Consider the following 21,338-nt stretch of genomic DNA (forward strand, 5'->3'; position numbering starts at 1 on the left):
ATACATGATTCTGGTTCAGAAAAAATATATGATTATTTCAAACAATCCAAAATGCATGAAATAATTTTTCATATTATAATAGTGTACGGACATTTTTAATGAAGTACTGTAGTTACAGATAATTTTTCACTAGTTTAGATATACAGAATACTGCTGTATGGCACTACTGTATGTACAGAATTGTATACTGTATCTTTACCCTTTTCTCAATAATGGACACTTCTTACGAGCAGACATTTTTATTTTCCCCATAGATGTCCACTTTTCAGAAGTTTTATTGTACTTACTTTCATTCACTTCACACACATGGAAACAAGACAAGCTCCCCCCCCCCCCCCCCCCCCCCCACACACACACACACACACACACACACACACACACACCAAAAGCAACAACAACACGTTACAATCTCCTAATCTCCTACAACCACATAGCACATTATTCTCCGTGCTGACTGTTGCTTTTAATGCTGTAAATGACTGCTAAAATACTACAGTCTCTCTGTGGTTATGACGACATTAGTGTTCTTCTCTAATCTATTTAAAAATGTAGTGAGTTACCAAACGAAAGCGCTGGCACGTCGATAGACACACAAACATACACAAATATACACACAAAATTCTAGCTTTTGCAACCAATGGTTGCTTTGTCAGGAAAGAGGGAAGGAGAGGGAAAGACGAAAGGATGTGGGTTTTAAGGGAGAGGGTAAGGAGTCATTCCAATCCCAGGAGCGGAAAGACTTACCTTAGGGGGAAAAAAGGACAGGTATACACTCGCACACACACACACACATCCATTCGCAGGCATGCTTGTGTCTGTGTATGTGCGGATGGATATGTGTGTGTGTGTGTGTGTGTGTGTGTGTGTGTGTGTGTGTGTGTGTGTGTGCGAGTGTATACCTGTCCTTTTTCCCCCTAAGGTAAGTCTTTCCACTCCCGGGATTGGAATGACTCCTTACCCTCTCCTTTAAAAACCACATCCTTTCGTCTTTCCCTCTCCTTCCCTCTTTCCTGACGAAGCAACCGTTGGTTGCGAAAGCTAGAATTTTGTGCTTGTGTGTCTATCGGCGTGCCAGCGCTTTCGTTTGGTAAGTCACATCATCTTTGTTTTTAGATGTATTTTTCCCGCGTGGAATGTTTCCCTCTATTATATTCATAAAAATGTAGTGAAATTTTTCTATTTGTTTACTCTCAAAAGGTACTTATTTTAACTGCTGCATATCTATCATAACAATACTGTGTATGTTGCTGTATATGCAGGATGCATCAACTGTATCACAAACACAACCAATATCCTACACTGAAATTATATTGTAAATATAATAAATTTCAGCATGTTCATTTTAATAAATCTGCTAGAAACATCAAGCTTTCCTAGTATTTAACTCCATGATGCCATTTCAGGCCTGCAACTTGGTGTAACCATTTCTTCTACATATATGTATACATATGTACAAACATCACAAGCCAGCATATAGAGCATGGCAGAGAGTAACTTGTAACACTGTTGTCACTCACTTTCTTGTTCAACTTGCAATGGAGGGAGAGAAAAAGAGCTCCAAAAGAGCACTAATTTCTTGTATGTCGTCTTCTCATTTCTTATGCAGGATGTACACTGATGGCAGTAGTTGCAAATGCTGGTTCTCCTTTTTTCTCGTAAGTATTTCTAAAAAAGATCACCATCCCCCTCCCCCGCCCATGGATTCCAATATGAGTTCACTGAGCATTTCTGCAATATTTGCATGTTGAATGTACCTACCAGTAACAAATCTAATACCATGCCCTCGAATTATACTTTGATGTCACTTTCTAATCCAATGTGCTGGGGATCCCAAACACTCGCACAGTACTCTAGAATGAGTTTCGTCAGTGTTCAGCATGCAGTCTACTTCATAGATGAGCTACACTTTTCTAGGATTCTCCCAATAAATCAAAGTCAACGATTCTCCTTCCTTACTATCATCCCATTTCATATCACTTTGCAATGTTACATCTAGACATTTAATCAACGTAATTGTAACAAGTAGGACACTACTAACACTGTATTTAAACATTACAGAATTGTTTTTCCTACTCACTTGCATAAGCTTGCATTTTTTATTTATAAGAAGCTGCCACTCATCTCACCTACTAAAAATTCTTTGCATGTCATCCTATATTCTCGTACCAGCACTCAATGACAAAATTTTCCCATACACTATAGTGTCATCAGCAAACAGTTACATATTGCTGCACACCCTATCCTTCAGATCATGTATATGTATAGAGAACAAGACTGTTCCTATCACATTTCCCTGGGACATTACTGACAATACACTTGTCTCTGAAGAGCAATCGCCATCCAAGACAACTGACAAGCTTCTATAACCTAAAAAGTCTTCGAGCCACTCATATATCCAGGAGCCTATTCTGTAGGCTTGGACATTTAATTAACAGTCTGCAGCAAGGCACTGTGTCAAAATACTTTCCAGAAATCTAGAAATTTGCAATGTATCTGTTGTGCTTCATCTATGGGCACAGGATATCAGGCGAGAAGAGGGCAACTTGAGTTTCACAAGAGCAACACTTTGTAAGTCCATGCTGATTTGTTGGTAGAAGCTTTATGTTTCAAGGAAATATATTAAATTCAAATTTAGAACATGGCCAAAACTTCTGGTGCAAAATGATGTCAAGGATACTGGTCTTTAATTAAGTGGGTCCATTTTCTTATCCTCCTCATATACGGGAGTCATCTGTACTTTTTTTCCAGTCACTTGGGACTTGGCACTCAGTGAGAGGCTCACGATAAATTAATGGGCCAAGAGAAACAAAACTGGCATTCTACAGACTGGGGGGGGGGTAAAGTCTGACGGCAGGAGGAACAGGACTTGTGATTGGGTGAGTACAGGGTTATAAATACAAAATCAAATAGGGGTTAAGAGGGAGTCGGTTTAATAGTGAATAACAAAATAGGAATACGGGTAAGCTACTATGAACAGCATAGTGAATGCATTATTGTAATCAAGGTAAACATGAAGCCCACACCCCCACAATAGCATGTTTATATGCCAACTAGCTCTGCAGATGATGAAGAGATTGAAGAAATGTATGATGAGATAAAAGAAATTATTCAGGTAGTTAAGGAAGACAAAAATTTAGTTGTGATGGGGGACTGGAATTTGATAGTAGGAAAAGGAAGAGATGGAAAAATGGTAGGTGAACATGGTCTGGAGGAAAGGAATGAAAGAGGAAGCTACCTGGCAGAATTTTGCACAGAGCGCATATTACCATAGCTAACAATTGGTTTAAATACCATGGAAGAATGCTGTCACCTGGAAGAGGTCTTGGAGACACCAGAAGGATTCAGACTGATTATATAATGGTAAGACACGAGATTCTGGAACCAGATTTTAAATTGTGAAACATTCCTAGGGCAGATGTGGAATCTGATCATACTTTATTGGATATGACCTGTACATCAAAATTGATGAAATCGCCAAAAGTTAGGAAATTAAGGAGATGGGACTTGGGTGAGTGAAAAGAACCAGAGCATGTTGAGAGTTTCAGAGTAAGCGCTAGGCAATGATGATAGGGAAAAAGCATACAAGAAGAAGATGAATGTGTAGCTTTGAGAGATTTAGTAGTAAAGGCAGCAGAGAATCAAACAGGTAAAAAGACAAGGCCTAGTAGAAATCCTTGGACAGAACGTAAGATACTGAATTTTAAGTGATGGAATGAGAAAAAATTAAAATGCAGTAAATGAAGTTGGCAAAAGGGAATACAAACACTAAACAATGGAACTGACAGGAAATGAAAAATGGCTGAAAAGGAATGGCTATTATATATAGTGGAAAGATAGACACCACCTACAAGAAAATTAGAGAGATCTTTGGAGAAAAGAGAAGCAACTGTATGAATATTATGAGCTCAGATGGAAAACCAGTCCTAAGCTAAGAAGGGGAAACTGAAAGGTGCAAGGAGTATATATAGGGTCTATCCAAGGGAGATGTACTTGAGAGCAATATTACAGAAATGGAAGAGGATGACTATGAAGATGAGATGAGAGACATGATACTGTGAGAAAAATTTGACAGAGCACTTAAAGACCTAAGTCGAAACTACTGATACGCTTGAGAGAGCTAGACACAACGAAACTGATCCATGTGGTGAGCAAGATGTATATAATAATTCCAATTCCAAAAAAGAAAGGAGGTGCTGACAGTTTAATAAGTCATGGTTGCAAAATACTAACATGAATTGGTTACAGAAAAATGGAAAAACTGGCTGAAGCCAATCTTGGGGAAGATCAGTTTCAGTTCTGGAAAAACGTGGAACTCATGAGGTAATACTGACTGTATGACTTCTTGTAGAAGAAACTTAAACAAAGGCTGAACCTCAACAAAAGGAAAACAAGGATAATAGAATGTAGTCCAATGAAATCAGGTGATGCTAAGGGGATTAGATTAGGAAACGAGACACTGAAAGGAGACAAGTTTTGTTATTTGGGAAGCAAAATAACTTATGCTAGCTGAAGTAGAAAAGATATAAAATGTTGACTGGCAATGGCAAGAAAGGTGATTCTGAAGAAGAGAAATTTGTTAGTATCAAATACAGATTTAAGTGCCAAGAAGTCATTTTTGGAAATATTTGCATGGTGTGTAGCCATGTATGGAAGAGTAATGTGGCAATAAACAGTTTAGACAAGAAAAGAACAGAAGCCATTGAAATGTGATGCTACAGAAAAATGCTGAAGATTAGATGGGTAGGTCACGTAGCTGATGAGGAGGTACTGAATAGAACAGAGGAGGAAAGAAATTTTTTGGCACAACCTGATTAGAAGAAAGGATCAGATGACAGGGCACGTACTGAGGCATCAAGGGACCACTGTTTTAGTACTGGAGGAAAGTGTGGAAGGTAAAAATTGTAGGAGGAGACCAAGAGATCGAAACAGTAAGCAGATTCAGAAGGATATAGATTGCAGTATGTTTTCAGAGACGAAGAGGCTTTTACAGGCTAGAGTTGCAGGAGAGCTGCATCAAACCAGTCTTTGGACTGAAGACCACAACAGTAAGGGGACTATGCTGAAAAGTATTCATGGTAAAACTTAACTGGGATGCCATCCGGACATGACGATTTATTTGTTTTCAACTGTAACAGTCGCTTCTCAACACCAGGAATGCCTATTTCTACACCATCCAAACAGGAGTCTGCATGATGGTCAAAAGATTTTTTGAAAATGGAACTTAAGCTTTCATTTTGCTGTCTTCTAATGCCACACAAGATTGGTTGATGAGTGACTAAATAGAAGCCTCTGACCCACTTAGCGATATTATGTAGAACTAAAATTTTCTCAGGTTCTTGGCAAGATCTTTCACTAACATTTGCTGAAGAAAATTTTAGCATGCTTCATGCTTGGTCTTTTTATACACACATGAATTTCTACTAATTGTTGCCTGTCAATATTTCTGCATTCTTTTTTGAACTGAGAATGCAACAATCTCTATTTACTATTAAAAACAGTCTTGACCACAATTTATTTAATAAGGTGACTGGTTTCGACCACTACTGTGGTCATCTTCAGACCATTGAGTAGGAACCTCTTTGTTGGAGAATAGTAGTGATTCTCCAACAAAGAGGTTCCTACTCAATGGTCTGAAGATGACCACAGTAGTGGTCGAAACCGGTCACCTTATTAAATAAATTGTGGTCAAGACTGTTTTTAATAGTAATTATTTATAAGACATTGATCACTGCTGTTCCCATAATGCATTCAAAAGTAATCTCTATTTCATCAGCATTTTACACAAGAAATCGACTACATCCAGTTACATGAATAAATCTCATTAAGTACACTATTCTGATTTATAATATGAAAGAAGAAAATTACAATAAGAGGAACAACATTTTTTGTGATGATGATAATAAAATAGTAGTGTAAGGTGGGGTAAATCTGACCTAGTAATTTCTTGTGGCTATAAAATGCTTATCCGGGGTCGGATATTAACATCATGTACATTAAATTATAGGTAATATAAAGGAGCAATTGTTTGCAAAATATTTTTGTTATACCATCAATAGTTTTTGATATCGGTATTTTAAGAAACGTCCATTTTTGCCATATGCAAAAATGGTGGGGTAAACCCGACCCCCTATTTGTTTGGCTGATTTTGCCCAGAAATAGTTCTAAATGAACGTTTTTTTTTGGGAAATACTTATAAGCAATTATGTTTTTTACATAAATGAACAAAATGTATTAAAACAAATAACAATGTTTAGAGTACTAAATGAACTGAAAGTTAAATGAATGTAAATTTTAATTGAAAAAAGATGATTTCATTGCACAGTGGTGCAACAGCAACGTCGATCTCGAAATGTTAAAATCACGAGCGACAGCTCGTACAGACATTCCCATTTGCATTGCAGCAACTGCTCGGCGAATATCATTTTGATTGTGTTTTGTTGTTTTTTGTTCGTAATTTTTCGTACCATTTCCCTAAAAATAAACAAAAATTCACTTTGTTTCCATAAATAAATAATTTCATACACATAAACAATAAAAAATATACGGTCCGATTTACCCCATGATTTAGCGGTTGGATTTGTCATTTAACACACACAGAAACAATTTAGATGAAATTTCCAACAAAAACAATACATACACTAAATAGGTCACTAAATGCACTACTAAATCACTTACCGTTTGTTTTGCAATCACTTTATTTAATAAAGTAAATCTAGTGATGCAATTTGCACAAAAATTAAATTGAAACAGTCGAAAACACAATTGTCAATTGAGTGTCTAAATGTCAATTACAGCAAAGTTGTCAAGGTGACATTTTTGTTATTTCGAATGCTCTATATGGTAACACTAATGCGAAATTGCTCCACTTTGCCATTTCTCACAAACAGTGTGGGGTCGGGTTTACCCACCCGGTCGGATTTACCCCACCTTACCTTATTAAAAATTTAATTTCATGTTTGATAGGTTACAGAATGATAAACAATTGACCATATAACACACTCCAAGACTGATATGTATATTCACTTTTCAGGTAAGGTGAGCAGTCAAGACATCTCAAATCATCTGCTTGCAGTAAACTAACATAAGAGATGGTACAGGATAGAGCGAGTGTGATTAAAGCCAATTCCAAGTTTAAGAAGCTACTCCATTTGTAATGAACTGAGTATAGGACATGTCAAAGGAGACCTTTGTAATAGATGGGGCCACCAGTAATGATATCCAGGTTAATGCCAAGGGCTTAACTAGTGGTTGAAATGATGCCTTACAAAAATAATGTCCTGTTGAACATTACTGACTCAAATAACATCCTTCTACATTTATTAGAACTACATCTAGAAACAAGCTGCTGATAAATACTATCCTGTGTGTCAGCTGAATCTGTCTGTGGGGCTCATCAGCAATACAGTCAAAGCAACCACTTGGATTCATAATAAAGTATCTCTCTCTTATGGAAACAAACTCATTACATAGTAACCATAACTACACTACAAAAGATATGAAAAAAAACCTTAACTTGGACTCAATGGGTTACAAATATAACATTTTCAAACACTTCTCTTGAGTAAAATTATGGTAATCAGAAAGTAGCTTACTTGCGATAGGGCCAGACTGTTTTGTGAAATGCAGCTATAAGTTGGTTGCGAGACTGTGTATCAACTAGAAGTACAATTGTACGACAACCAGGTTTCAAAAGGCGAACCATCCCATTGTATGTTTCAGCTCGAAGTTCGTGTAATCGTAACTCCGGTGCTGTTGGCTTTCCAGTCTTCTTCATTGTTGTAGTTTCATAATTTCCAGTCTCTGGTTTTGGAGCTGCACCATTTGTACACTGTTTTTTTCGGATGCTTTCTTCCTCAAGTCGGCTAATGGAAAATGCACAACACTTTAATATGTATGGGTATTGTTTCAAATAATTTTACATTACAATGAAACTCACATCCAATTCTGAGCCACAAAAGTATTTAGATTTTTGAAATGTCATGATATTTATATGCCTTTCTTTAATTTATCTAGGATTTTAAGCTATTACCAATATGTTATTAAAAAAAATCACAAAGCATAAAAATGTTAACTGAGTAACTGTATTTTTATGTAAACAATATGTTACTTATATATAGCATTATGTGAGGTTCATTAAGGAAATTCAACCTTGCAGGAGCATATTTTCAAATTCTCATGAATGTAGCATCAGAAGCTTACCTGGTGCTCAATAAATCATATGGCCTCTCAGTTACCTTTGAAATCTCTTCAGCCCCTGCCATAATCTAGTATTTTATGGATTGTTTACTACATTGTGTTCCAAAATGTTCTGCACAGCTTGGTCAGATCTTAGTCACAACTGAGAACCTCACGCTCTTGTTCCGGGCACTAGTAGCAAAAGGACTAAAAAGGAAGGGAAGTTATGCACCACTGAAAACGTCGGTATGGAAACTGAGGAGTTGAGCTGTCCACCATGGTGCCACTACCAAGGTGATGTGTCATCAGGGGGACACCCTGAGTATTATTCGTCCCCGGACCAGCCTGAGTCAGTTGTAATGCTATTTGTGACATCTATGTGGATTGGCATATTTGCCTGTTTTACAATGTTTACATTCCAAGTTCTGTTAGCAGATGAACTCTGATATTGCACAAACTGGTTTTTGAGGGGCATGCTTATTTAAAACAGCTCACTTGCATCGCCTCTAAGTTTTCTGTAACCGATTTCATTTTGTTAAGCAAACTGGGGTGGTAATCAGTTTGTTTTGGGTGTAACTCATGTTTAAAAGAAATTATTTTTTGATGACTGTATGTCTTGTGGATTACTCACAAATATTTTTCATTTCTAACAGCACTAAGAAACAATTACTAGGATGGCACTCAGCACGACCCGTTCACAGTTTAGTTGGAATCCAAACAGTGAAAAACAAAATCTGGACTCAATACCTGATGAAGACAACTAGCACATTTGTTGAAATATTGTGTAAAGAGAAAACCACAATATGGCAATCCCAAAAACTTGTAAACTATCAATTTTGCCAAGAAAGCCTGAAGGATCACAAAAGACATTATATGCACAAGACATGGATTATTCCAAGGAGAGCCAAATTTTCATCCACTAATTTTCATGCGCTTTTTCTATATCACATTTCATCTGAAGTCAGAGGAGAACTATGACTCAAATTATTGAAAAATGACATAACAAAACCTCTCACTGAATGAAAAAAACTTGACATGTATTGCTAAAGATATGAAAAATAAACTTTGTATCAAAACAAAAATTCTCCTGAGAAAGCTATAAAGTTATGAGACAGAACTGCTCGGCTGTACTTATCTCAGCAGAAGTTCACAGACACATTTACAGCAAGTATATACATTATCCTACTTTGTGGAACTAATAGTTCCTTTATTAGGGAGAACAGAAAGATAGATTTGGGAAGGTTGAAAAGGAAGGGCAAATCACTAAGACCCCTACACGAAATCTCCCTGCTGCGAGAAAGAGGGGACAGGGACCCTCTAATCTCATCCTGCGATATGAGTGACTTGTCCTTCCTTTCTTGTTTCACCTTTCCCAATCTACTTCTTTCTCTCTCTTGCGGAAGGAACTACTAATCATGAAAAACAGCTTAAATACAGGGTTATTACAAATGATTGAAGCGATTTCATAAATTCACTGTAGCTCCATTCATTGACATATGGTCACGACACACTACAGATACGTAGAAAAACTCATAAAGTTTTGTTCAGCTGAAGCCGCACTTCAGGTTTCTGCCGCCAGAGCGCTCGAGAGCGCAGTGGGACAAAATGGCGACAGGAGCCGAGAAAGCGTATGTCGTGCTTGAAATGCACTCACATCAGTCAGTCATAACGGTGCAACGACACTTCAGGACGAAGTTCAACAAAGATCCACAAACTGCTAACTCCATTCGGCAATGGCATGCGCAGTTTAAAGCTTCTGGATGCCTCTGTAAGGGGAAATCAACGGGTCGGCCTGCAGTGAGCGAAGAAACGGTTGAACGCGTGCGGGCAAGTTTCATACGTAGCCCGCGGAAGTCGACGAATAAAGCAAGCAGGGAGCTAAACGTACCACAGCTGACGGTTTGGAAAATCTTACGGAAAAGGCTAAAGCAGAAGCATTTCTTAAACAGGAGATTGAAAAACCGATGGATCGGTCATGGTGGAGATCATGATCAGCAATTCGTGTCATGGCCTCCACGCTCCCTCGACTTAACCCCATGCGATTTCTTTCTGTGGGGTTATGTGAAACATTCAGTGTTTAAACCTCCTCTACCAAGAAACGTGCCAGAACTGCGAGCTCGCATCAACGATGCTTTCGAACTCATTGATGGGGACATGCTGCGCCGAGTGTGGGAGGAACTTGATTATCGGTTTGATGTCTGCCGGATCACTACAGGGGCACATATCGAACATTTGTGAATGCCTAAAAAAAACTTTTTGAGTTTTTGTATGTGTGTGCAAAGCATTGTGAAAATATCTCAAATAATAAAGTTATTGTAGAGCTGTGAAATCGCTTCAATCATTTGTAATAACCCTGTAGTTATGAGGAAAACAATTACCCAGGTGTGTGTGGAGAGATTGGGGGGTGGTGAGGAGAGGGAAAGGGGGGGGAGAGAGAGAGGGGGAGAGGGGGAGAGGGGGAGAGGGGGAGAGGGGGAGAGAGAGAGAGAGAGAGAGAGAGAGAGAGAGAGAGAGAGAGAGAGAGAATTTATAGAAGAATGGAAAAACTAGTGGCAGCTGACCTAACCTCAGGGAACGTAATTTGAGTTCTGGAGAAATGTGGGAACACACGAATCAACACGGACTTCAGAACTTATCTTACAAGGTACTTTAAAGGAAGAAAACCTATGTTTGTAGCATTTATAGATTTAAAAAGAGAGCTTTTGACAATGCTGACAGGCATACACTCTTTGAAATTTTGAAAGTAGCAAGTATAAAATACAGAAAGTGGAAGGTTATTTAAAACTTTTTCAGAAACCAGACTGCAGTTGTAAGTGTGGAAGGACACGAAGGGGAAGCTGTGATTGAGAAGGTAGTGAGGCAGGTTGTGGCTTCTCTCCAACGTTGCTCAATCTTTTTGTTTAACAAGCAGTAAATTAGAACAAGGAGGAATTCCGAAAGGGAACTAATATTCAGGGAGAAGAAATAAAAACACTGATATTTGCCGATAATATTATAATTCTGTACACAGGAATCGAAAGAGCTGTTGGACTGAATGGATAGTGTTTTGAAAAGAGGTTATAAGATGAATATCAACAAAACTGAAGCAAAGGTAATGAAATGCAGTTGAATTAAATCGGGCAATTACATTAGCAAATGAGAACCTAAAGGTAGCAAATGAGTTTTGCTATTTGCGCAGCCAAATAAATGTTGATGGCTGAAGTAGGGAGGTGTAAAAAGTAGACTGGCAACAGCAAACAAAGCAATTCTCAAAAAGAGGGATTTGTTAACATCTAATACCAATTTAAGAGTGGATCATCAATACAGTGTATTTCAGTTTTTAATATATCTATGTTTCTCCAAGTACTGACAAAATAATGAATACATGTATTTGTCTGGAGTGTAGCTTTGTATGGAACTGAAATGTAGACAATAATCAGTTCAGATAAGAAGTGTGTGGAGGCTTTTGAAATGTGGAGCTACAGGAGAATGCTAAAGACTAGACTAGTAGACCAAGCAAATAATGATTAGGTACTGAAGCAAATTGAGGAAAAAAGAAATATATGACACAACTTGATTAAAATCAAGGATCGATTCAACGGCCACATCCTGAGGCATCAACGAATCATCAGTGGGGTAACGGAGGGAAATGTGTGGAGGGGGGGATGGGGGGGGGGGTGTAAGAGGTGAATTGGGAAGCCATACTATGAATACAGTAAGCAGGTTCAAATGGATGAAGGTTGCAGTAGTTTGCTGGCCATCTCCATTACCCTTTCTTTTAGGGTTTATTGCCCAGTTATGACCCTAGCAGCTCAAGTCTCAATTCCTTTGATGCATGCTGTAATGCTTATCTTAGAAGGACTAGAAATATTGGTACAGTGTTCTAGAAAATGTCATGCTAGCATCTTTATGCAGTTTCCAACAACCCTTCCAACAAATCCCCGCCACCCATTTGTCTTCCCTGCTACCGATTTCACCTATTCATCTCATTTCGTATCACTTTTTAGTATCACCTATCAAAATTTAAATAATGTAAATGGGTCCAAAAGTTTACCACTAACCTTTAAACCAGATACCACTAAAATCTCGCTTTCCAGGTTCGTTTTTGCTCAATTCACAAAATTGGTTTCTGAGAAATTTCACACAAATAATCTGCCATCTGATAATCCACTTCCAATATTAGTGCATCGACATAGATTCACGAAAACTCACTTCTATAACACACAACTGCACTTACTGATACAAAATATCATGCAAACAGAAGATGCAGCTTGTAATGAAACAGGCTGTATTGGGTCATGTGGAGCATGTTTTGTACATGATACAGCATGTTTTGTAGTACATGCATGCTAAAACAGAAGTCGGTAATGTGTAAGGACACTTAGTGAATAAGGTCACTTAGTGCAACAGTGTGAAATAGTTGTAATGAAAATGTTAAACTGTGTTACAGAGCAATAAATATATGTTCTTAATCAGGTAAAGTAATACAGTTAGGATAAGTCATTATCACTTTGATATGAATTTCAGGATGTTTTGGCGAGAAAGAACAAGTTCTGGAATCAGTATTAATAGCGTATAAATGTTTGTAACCTCCTTCATTCAGTTTTGTAATTGTAGTTTGATGAGTAAAATTCACTGTTTGCCGTAATGCAAATTAACTGTGTAAACCATTAATTTTCGAAAAGCTTAACATTTATATATCTTAGCAAGTCAGGACAAAATATTCTCATGGAAATCATCAACCAAAAATCTGCAATTAAACTCTTAATTAATGTTTCTGAAACATTCTATAGAGAAATTCAGAGCAACGTCCACTTATTACGAAAACTAGAGAATATTCGTTTAAACTGGAGATATAACCTGATTCAGAAAGACGATCTGTATCACAAATAATGTTAGAAGAACAATTCATTAATTTTCTGTTACACAACTTAAGATTTTGTGATGTACGTAATTATTCCGCATTTTAGCCTTCAAATGTTGTAAAATGCATTTTTGAATGTTCGAATTGTAATTTTTTTATGTAGAAATATTACCAGTTCAAAATTGTTTCATAAAATCGCATAATTAATTAAATTACATAAAGATATTCGAGAATGTTCTGGACTGAATACTAAGAACTTGATTGTTAACTGTATGTATGTTTCAAAATTGCACTTCTAAAAGATTGTTAATTTCAGAAATATGCATTATTATTGTACTCATTTTAATTTCTACTAAAACTCTGTAATGTCAGTTTCTGCTGGATTAACTTATTGTAACTATAACATCAAACATGAAATAACATAATAATGTCAAAGAACATAATTGTTAAGAGATGTATAAATACATCTTGCTCAAAGCCTTTGAGAGGGATAGAGGGAGTGCGCGGTTGGAGTACTATCTGGTGTGTTGCGGTTCCTGGTAAGTTGTAACAGTCAGCTGTTGTATATATGTATGTAATAAAGAAGTGTTGTCAACAGATTAATTGGTGTACGTCTGGTAGTGACCCATGACTTTCTGCAGTGAAGTCATCATCTCCAAAAATGTAAAACAAGGTGCGATCAGCTATACTATGTTAAACCTGAATTGGAGGGATTGCTACATTGGATTTGGTGAATGGAGCTGGTATGAGAAGTTATGTTAGATTTGATGTTGGAGCTGGGCCTCCAGGCCTGGTTAAGTTTTAAATGGTTTGATGAGCTGGGATAGTTACATTTTAAATGGTAGAGGATCAGAGGATTTATGACATACCAGTGTATTCTTCAGAAGAAAATATGCCTACTTTGTGTGCACAAGTTGAGTGAAACTATCGAACGAAACATTCTGGAATTGAAGGAATTTCGAAAACACGGACACCAACGACTGACAAAGAGATAAGTACTTACATTCTAAAATTTCTACTTTATCATGGAGAAAGATTCAGAATTTAGTGTTAATGACAGTAAATATGAGCACACCTATAACACTATCAGATGTTAGGGAAAGTGTTTCTGACAGGGTAAGAATGTTGACAGTGTTAGAAAAGATGTTTTCAGACTTTTAACTCGAAAACTGAAAATTCTCATGCAGGCATACATTCAAGACTCGAAAGTTCTCAGGTAGAATTAAGTTTAAATTTGAGCCAACAAATCGACGATTCTCAGGCAGATCTACAAGTTGTAAGTCCAAATTTGAACCAACAGATTGACAGTTCGATTTCGAAGGCTGTGAATGATTAAAATAAAAAATCGATGCAAATTTGGAGCAGATAGTGCAAACTAAGCAAACTTTCGAAAAGTGGCATATTACTTTTGAGTCAAGTCATGAAGCACTTAGTACTCGAGTGGACACTGTTGAGGGCAAAATTGCAGAGTTTGAAATTAATTCAACAAATGAAATTTCAAACAACTGGTCAAAATTTAAAAACATTGCTGATTTTGTAAATAAGAAAAATTCTCAACTGAGAAATGAATTTGACCAGTCGAAACGATTTTTTGGAAACGAAATTGAGACCTTCAAAACTGATACTGACAGAAAGGTCACAGAAATTGGTAGTAGGGTAGTTAATGTCGAAAAACTGTAGACCAAAAATGTGTAGAAATACAAGAAAGTATGTATAAAAAAATTTTTAGTAGTAGTTGTAGTGGGGTCTGGGGAAATTTCCCAATAAAAACTTATCCAGGGGATAACAAACTACACCCAAAAGACTTTTTGCAATTCTGCAAGTAACAGAAATGTGTGACACTGTTAAGATAAAATTTGTAAAGAAATTACTTGATGGTGAGGCACCTTCGTGGGCTGATCAGTATTGTTCCGTGGAAATGTCTTTTGAAGATTTTGAAAAATGTTTTCTAACTAAATTTTGGTCTGAAACTGAGCAAGCACAAATTAAAAGTAAAGTCTTGAACAGTCCTAGTTATAAAGAATCTGACGGGACAATGAAAGCTTATTGTGAGAAACTGTTACAAACATTAACGCATCTGGATAGACCATTTGATGAGCTCACTCATATCGATGCATTAAAACAGAGGCTTCCAAAAAGAGTAGAGTGGGGTCTATTCTATTGACCAGATGAGTCCATAAAACAATTCTTGAAATATGTGGACAAACTTGACAGAGACTTTGAACAGAATAACAGATTTAATGTTAATCCCAATGACTTAGTCACAGAGAGGGTGCGGACCAAACCATGAGAATAATAATAATAATAATAACAGGGATGATTATAATGGCAATGACAGGAGAAATTTCAGTAAAAATGATCAGTACTATACCTCAAACAGAGAATGGGAAATGACAAGAGAGAGGTAACCAAAGGCAGGGAGATGACAGACATAGGCCTTTAAACAACTAAGTGCCCCACTGTGAGCCTGTCACTTTGGGACAAGGAATGTATCTTACCAAAATCAGGCTAACTTCACCCAGAACAGACAGTAATAACATCAGTAACTAATCCATTATAGACAGTATGCAAATGATCAACCTGCAGATAGAGGAAATAAAAGAATACATTTATATAAACAAACTTAAATTTTACAGGCAATTTTGGAAAGTCATCAGAGAAACTACTAGTAACAATTGTAATATGAGCCATGTTACTTTTGATGAAGTAGGCTTAGAAGACGATGTTATTGCAAGTTTACATAACCAAGAAGAACAATCTAATGCTGAAATGAAAGGTAAGAATAACTTTGATAATTATGGGTTGTGCAAACTTATGTGTCATAATGCTTTAGATGTAAGTTGTCATAATGATGTTTCTAATGAAGTTTCTGTAGAGTCTGATGTTCATGTAGATGTGGTTAGTGAAAATGTTTTTGTGAGTGGTGATGGTGATGTTAATAGTGTTTTTAGTGTAAGCTCAGGTGATGGTGGTGGTGATGATGATAGGGATTATGATGATTATGTGCTAGAAGATTCTGATGGTGAATTGAATGGAAAAGTACATGTTGAAGTCAAGGAGGATGCTATCAGTAACAGTGTTGAGAATAGCAGTTCCATGAACTCTAATTACATACCACGTGAGAATCAGATTGTACCAGTCCAGCTTAGTAATGCATCAGAAGACAGGGGGGGTTGACTGTGCTGATGTTTCTGAGATTATCTTGAAATCTGTTTGGGACAAATTTAAAGATTACAATGATGACAATGAAGCTAAGATCAAATTAAGGGAAATTTGTGAATAAACTACTTCTAAGCCAAATGAAATTGTCAGACAGGATACTATTCAGAACATGTGAAGTAAATAGCAACTCAAAAATTGCAATAAATTCTACTATATGTTTGAAGAAGGTATTGCCTATTAAAGAAAATGCAAACATGGAACAGAGGTTTGATGAGATAGTAGAAGATCTTTTGTATGAGGGACAGGAAGACAGGGAAAACACCACTATTGGCAGTCCCTACATAAAAATTAAAGCTGCAGATTGGGAAGGATTTTGTTTGATTGACACAGGGACCCAATTATCCTTAATGACCCCAAGACAGGGGTAAGATCCAGCACTGACATTTCAATTCAAAACCGTGCTTTGGGGGAGGGGATTGAAATTGGGGAAGTTATCTTTTCTAAAGACAGGGGTTATTATGTAGAGGAAATTATTGAAGATTATGATGATAAAGATTATGGGGAGATAGTTAAAGAAAAATTAGGGGAATCAGGTAAATTGAAACAAGAACAAAAGGCAGAATTAGGAGAATTATTGTGGAATTACTACGACTTTTTGATGACAGGCCTGGTAAAGTAAAAGATTATCGGTGTAAACTCAGATTAAAACCACATTAGCCTTTCTTCAGAAAGCCTTATGTGGTACTCATTGCAAAAAGAAAAGATGTAGAAAAGGAACTTCAAAAGATGGAAGAGTGGGACATCATTGAGAGAAGTAAGAGCCAATACGATAACCCATTGGTAGAAGCAACAAAACGTGATGGTAGTGTTAGGCTCGTGCTTGATTCAAGACACCTAAACAAGTATTTGGAAAGGGAAACTGATCACCCAGAGAACATAGACAAGTTACTACATAAATTTGAAAGAATGAAATACATGACTAGTTTAGAGCTCACATCAGGATTTCTCCAAGTAGAATTAGAAAATGATTCCAGAAAGTATACTGCCTTTTTGTATGGGGGAAGATGCTACCAGTATTGTCTAGCACCATTTGGCCTTAGATTAGATTAGATTAGTTTTTTGTTCCATAGATTTGCGCTGAGGAGATCCTCGTGGATGTGGAACATGTCTTTTTTTTTTTTTTTTTTAAAGCTGAAATAACAATACTAATAGTATGAATATATACAATACAACATTTGTTTCTATTACAAAATTCACCATGGAGTAGAAGGAGTTGGCCATTAGTAAGTCTTTCAGCCTCCTTTTAAACTGATCTTTATTTGTAACTAAATTTTTTATGTTTGCTGGCAAATTATTGAAGATGAGTGCTCCTGAGTAGTGGACCCCTTTTTGAACTAAAGTAAGTGCTTTTAAGTCCTTGTGCAGATCATTTTTGTTCCTAGTATTGTATGTATGGACTGAGCTGTTTGTTGGAAAAAGAGGTATATTATTTAGGACAAATTTCATTAAGGAGTAAATATACTGAGAGGCAGTAGTTAGTACACCCAGTTCTTTGAAGAGGTTTCTACAGGACGTCCGTGAATTTACTCCACAAATAATACATATTACATGCTTTTGAACTCTGAAAACTTTTGTTTGACTTGAAGAGTTAACCCAAAATACTATACCATATGACATTATGGAATGAAAGTAGGCAAAGTATGCAAGCTTTTTCATTTTTATGTCGCCTATGTCTGCTAACACTCGAATTGTAAATACAGATTTGTTAAGGCATTTCTGCAGATCTGTGGTGTGCTCCTCCCAACTGAATTTATTATCAAGTTGTAATCCCAGGAATTTAAGACTGTCAACCTCTTCCATCTGCTCTTCTTCATACTTTATGCATATGCTGGGTGGAAACCTATTACAGGTTCTGAATTGCATATAGTGAGTGTTTTTGAAGTTTAATGTCAGTGAGTTGGCTTTAAACCATTTATTAATACCCATGAAAATATCATTAGCAGATCTTTCTAGAACTACACTTGACATACTATTTATTGCAATACTTGTGTCATCTGCAAACAAAACGAACTTTGCTTCTGGAAGTGTAAATGATGAGAGATCATTAATGTACACAAGAAAAAGCAATGGCCCTAAGATGGATCCTTGTGGGACACCACATGTAATTTCTTCCCATTCTGATGATGACTGATGACTTAATTCACTAGTCCCTTGCACTGACACCCTTTGTTTCCTGTTAGTGAGGTATGACTTGAACCATTTTGCAGCACTGCCCGTGACACCATAGAATTCTAATTTATTTAAAAGGATGTTGTGGTTCACACAATCAAATGCCTTTGACAAATCACAGAAAATACCTGCTGCTTGTAACTTGTTATTTAATGAATTAAATACATTTTCACTGTAGGTGTAAATAGCCTTCTCAATATCAGAACCCTTCGGAAATCCAAACTGTGTTCTTGATAATATGTTATTTGTGGTCAGATGGTTGAGAAGCTGCCTGTACATTACTTTTTCTAAAATTTTTGAGAATGCTGGCAAAAGTGAAATTGGCCTGTAGTTTGATGGTATCTCTTAACCCCTTTCTTGAATAGAGGCTTTAAATCTGCATATTTTAGCCAGTCAGGAAATGTCCCAGTTATCATTGACTGATTACACAAGTAACTTAGAATTGTACTAAACTCACAAGAACATGCCTTAATTAACTTTGTTGATATTGTAACCACCAGAATGCTTTGTTTTTAAAGATTTTATTATGGAAGTTATTTCTTTTGGTGAAGTGAGTGACATATTCATGTACCTGAAGCTATTTGTAAAGGCTAGTTTCAGATATTCAAGGGCATTATTTACTGATCCTGACAATCCCATTCTAGCAGTAACGGATATAAAGTACTTGTTAAATAGATTTGCCACACTATGCCCATCGGTTACTAATGTGTCATCTACCCTTAGTGCTACTTGCTCCTGTTCCTTTCTGGTTCTACCAGTCTCCTCTTTCACTATATCCCATATTGTTTTATTTTGTTCCCTGACATTGCTATCTTCTTCTCGTAGTGCATTTGTTTAGATGTCTGAATTACTTTTTTTAATGTTTTACAGTATTCCTTGTATTTATCTAAATCATCAGCATTGGAGCTTTTCTTGGTCGACAGATACATTTTCCTTTTTGTCTTACAGGAAATCTTTATTCCTTGTGTAATCCACAGTTTTATTATAGACTTCTGTTTAATCTGAGTAACTTTTAAAGGAAAACAGTTTTCAAACATGGTACTGACTTTGTTCATGAATGTGTATATTTTTCATTCATGTCATGATCACTATAAACACCTTTCCAGTTCATATCTTTGAGCAGTTTTTTAAAACGCTCAGTTTTTGGTCGATTGACTACTCTCCTGCACTCAGATTTGGCAGTCTTGATAATCTGCTTAGAATATACATCTAAAACAAGGAGCCTTAACGTTTCGGTAGCAGAATTCATTACAGCTCTTGACTCTGTTTTGGGAAAGGATCTTTGTCAAAATTAACTGTTTATATAGATGACATTTTGATTACTGGGGAAACTTGGGAGCAACATATTAATACATTGAGAGATGTTTGCAATAGACTGAGGAAGGGGGGAACGTCACTTAAACTATCTAAATATAAGTTTGCTGTGAAAAAATTGAAATTTTTTAGCCACAGCATTTCTGAGGAGGGTATTTTGCCAGATTCTGAAAAACTTGAGGCAACTGCAAAATCCCAATTCCTAAAACCAATAAACAATCGAAGTCATTTTTTGGGATGTGCAGTTACTACTGAAAATTCATTAGTACCCAAGCTTTGAATGCTCCAAGTCTCAACAGACTGCTGAAGAAAAACACAATGTGGGTTTGGGATCAGGAATGTGAAGCTGCCTTTGAAGAAATAAAAACACAATTACGTAACAGTCAAATTTTGTAGCGTCCCAATATGAGTTTACCCTTTTGCATTATGGCAGATAGCACTGATTATGGTCTAGGGCTTCACTTTTTCCATGAAGTAGATGTAAATGGGAAAACAGAACACAGATCTAGCGCTTCTGCTAGTAGAACTTTGAAAAAAACATGAGAAACAATACACTGTTACAGAGAAGGAACTTTTGGCCATTTACTGGGCATTTGCTAAATTCAGAAATTATTTATTGGGACATCAGATAGTTGTCTACACTGACCAAAAGGCATTACTTTATATTCAAGAATGTAGGTTCATCATGTAAGGATTACCAGGTGGGCACTCTTGTTACAGCAATTTAACTACTCAATAAAACATCTTAGAGCGTTTGATAATGTAGTTGCTGATGCTTTGTCTAGGCTACCTGTGGGGAGTGACTTTGAAGATAACAGTGGAGAATGTGAAAAGGAATTCAAAATTATGTACTTAAGTGGGGTGGACAATGAACAAGAAATCAGAGTCATTTGTAATGACATCCACCAGAATCAGAACCATGGCAAGAACTTTAAACTGGTCAAAAGTTATCTAGGAAAAAGGGGACATGAGAAAGGGGGAGATTATTACAAAATTTACAAAGAGATGCTATTCAAGAGAAACAGCATCAATAGTGATGTATGGAAATTATGTTGGCCTGATCAATACATTGATGTACTCATCAAATACATTCATGAAAGTTTTGGCCATTGTGGAATTCAAAAGTGTATCCAGTAAATCCAAGAGAATGTATACTTTAACAATATAGCTAGGAGAGTTAGAAAAAATTTTGACAGCTTGTGACAGGTGCCAAAGAGTAAAAGTATCCAATCAAACTTGTAGAGGATTGATACAGAACATCTTGCTAAAAGAACAACACGAGTTAGTCACTGTGACTTATATGGAGCGTCACCCAAGACCAAAGGAGACTATTGGTACATCTTTGTTATGGTTGCTGTTTTTTCAAAATTCATTAAGTTATAACCTCTTCGGAAAGGAAAAAGTACAAGCATTATTTCAAAAATCAGAGGGGATTATTTTGGCAGGGTAGGAAAACGTCCGAAAATTTTATCAGATAATGCCACTTAATTTATTTCTGGACCATGGAAAGCTTTTATTGAAGATGAAAGGATAAACCACATTCTTATTTCAGCCTATCACCCACCGGGAAACCCTTCAGAGAGATACACGAGAGAAATTGGGCAATTCTTTAGTA

General features: G+C 36.6%; 1 protein-coding gene across 1 annotated transcript in view; it reads right to left on the reverse strand.

Annotated features, from left to right (window-relative positions):
* Positions 1-21,338, reverse strand: part of LOC124788021 (dnaJ homolog subfamily C member 16) — a 176,346-nt gene that overhangs the window by 28,441 nt on the left and 126,567 nt on the right. The window contains exon 10 of the mRNA XM_047255082.1: positions 7,593-7,862. Within this exon, the coding sequence (XP_047111038.1) occupies positions 7,593-7,862 (270 nt within the window). The remainder of the gene's footprint in view (positions 1-7,592; positions 7,863-21,338) is intronic.

This window comes from Schistocerca piceifrons, chromosome 3 (assembly GCF_021461385.2).
Source record: "Schistocerca piceifrons isolate TAMUIC-IGC-003096 chromosome 3, iqSchPice1.1, whole genome shotgun sequence".
Lineage (NCBI taxonomy): Eukaryota > Metazoa > Arthropoda > Insecta > Orthoptera > Acrididae > Schistocerca > Schistocerca piceifrons.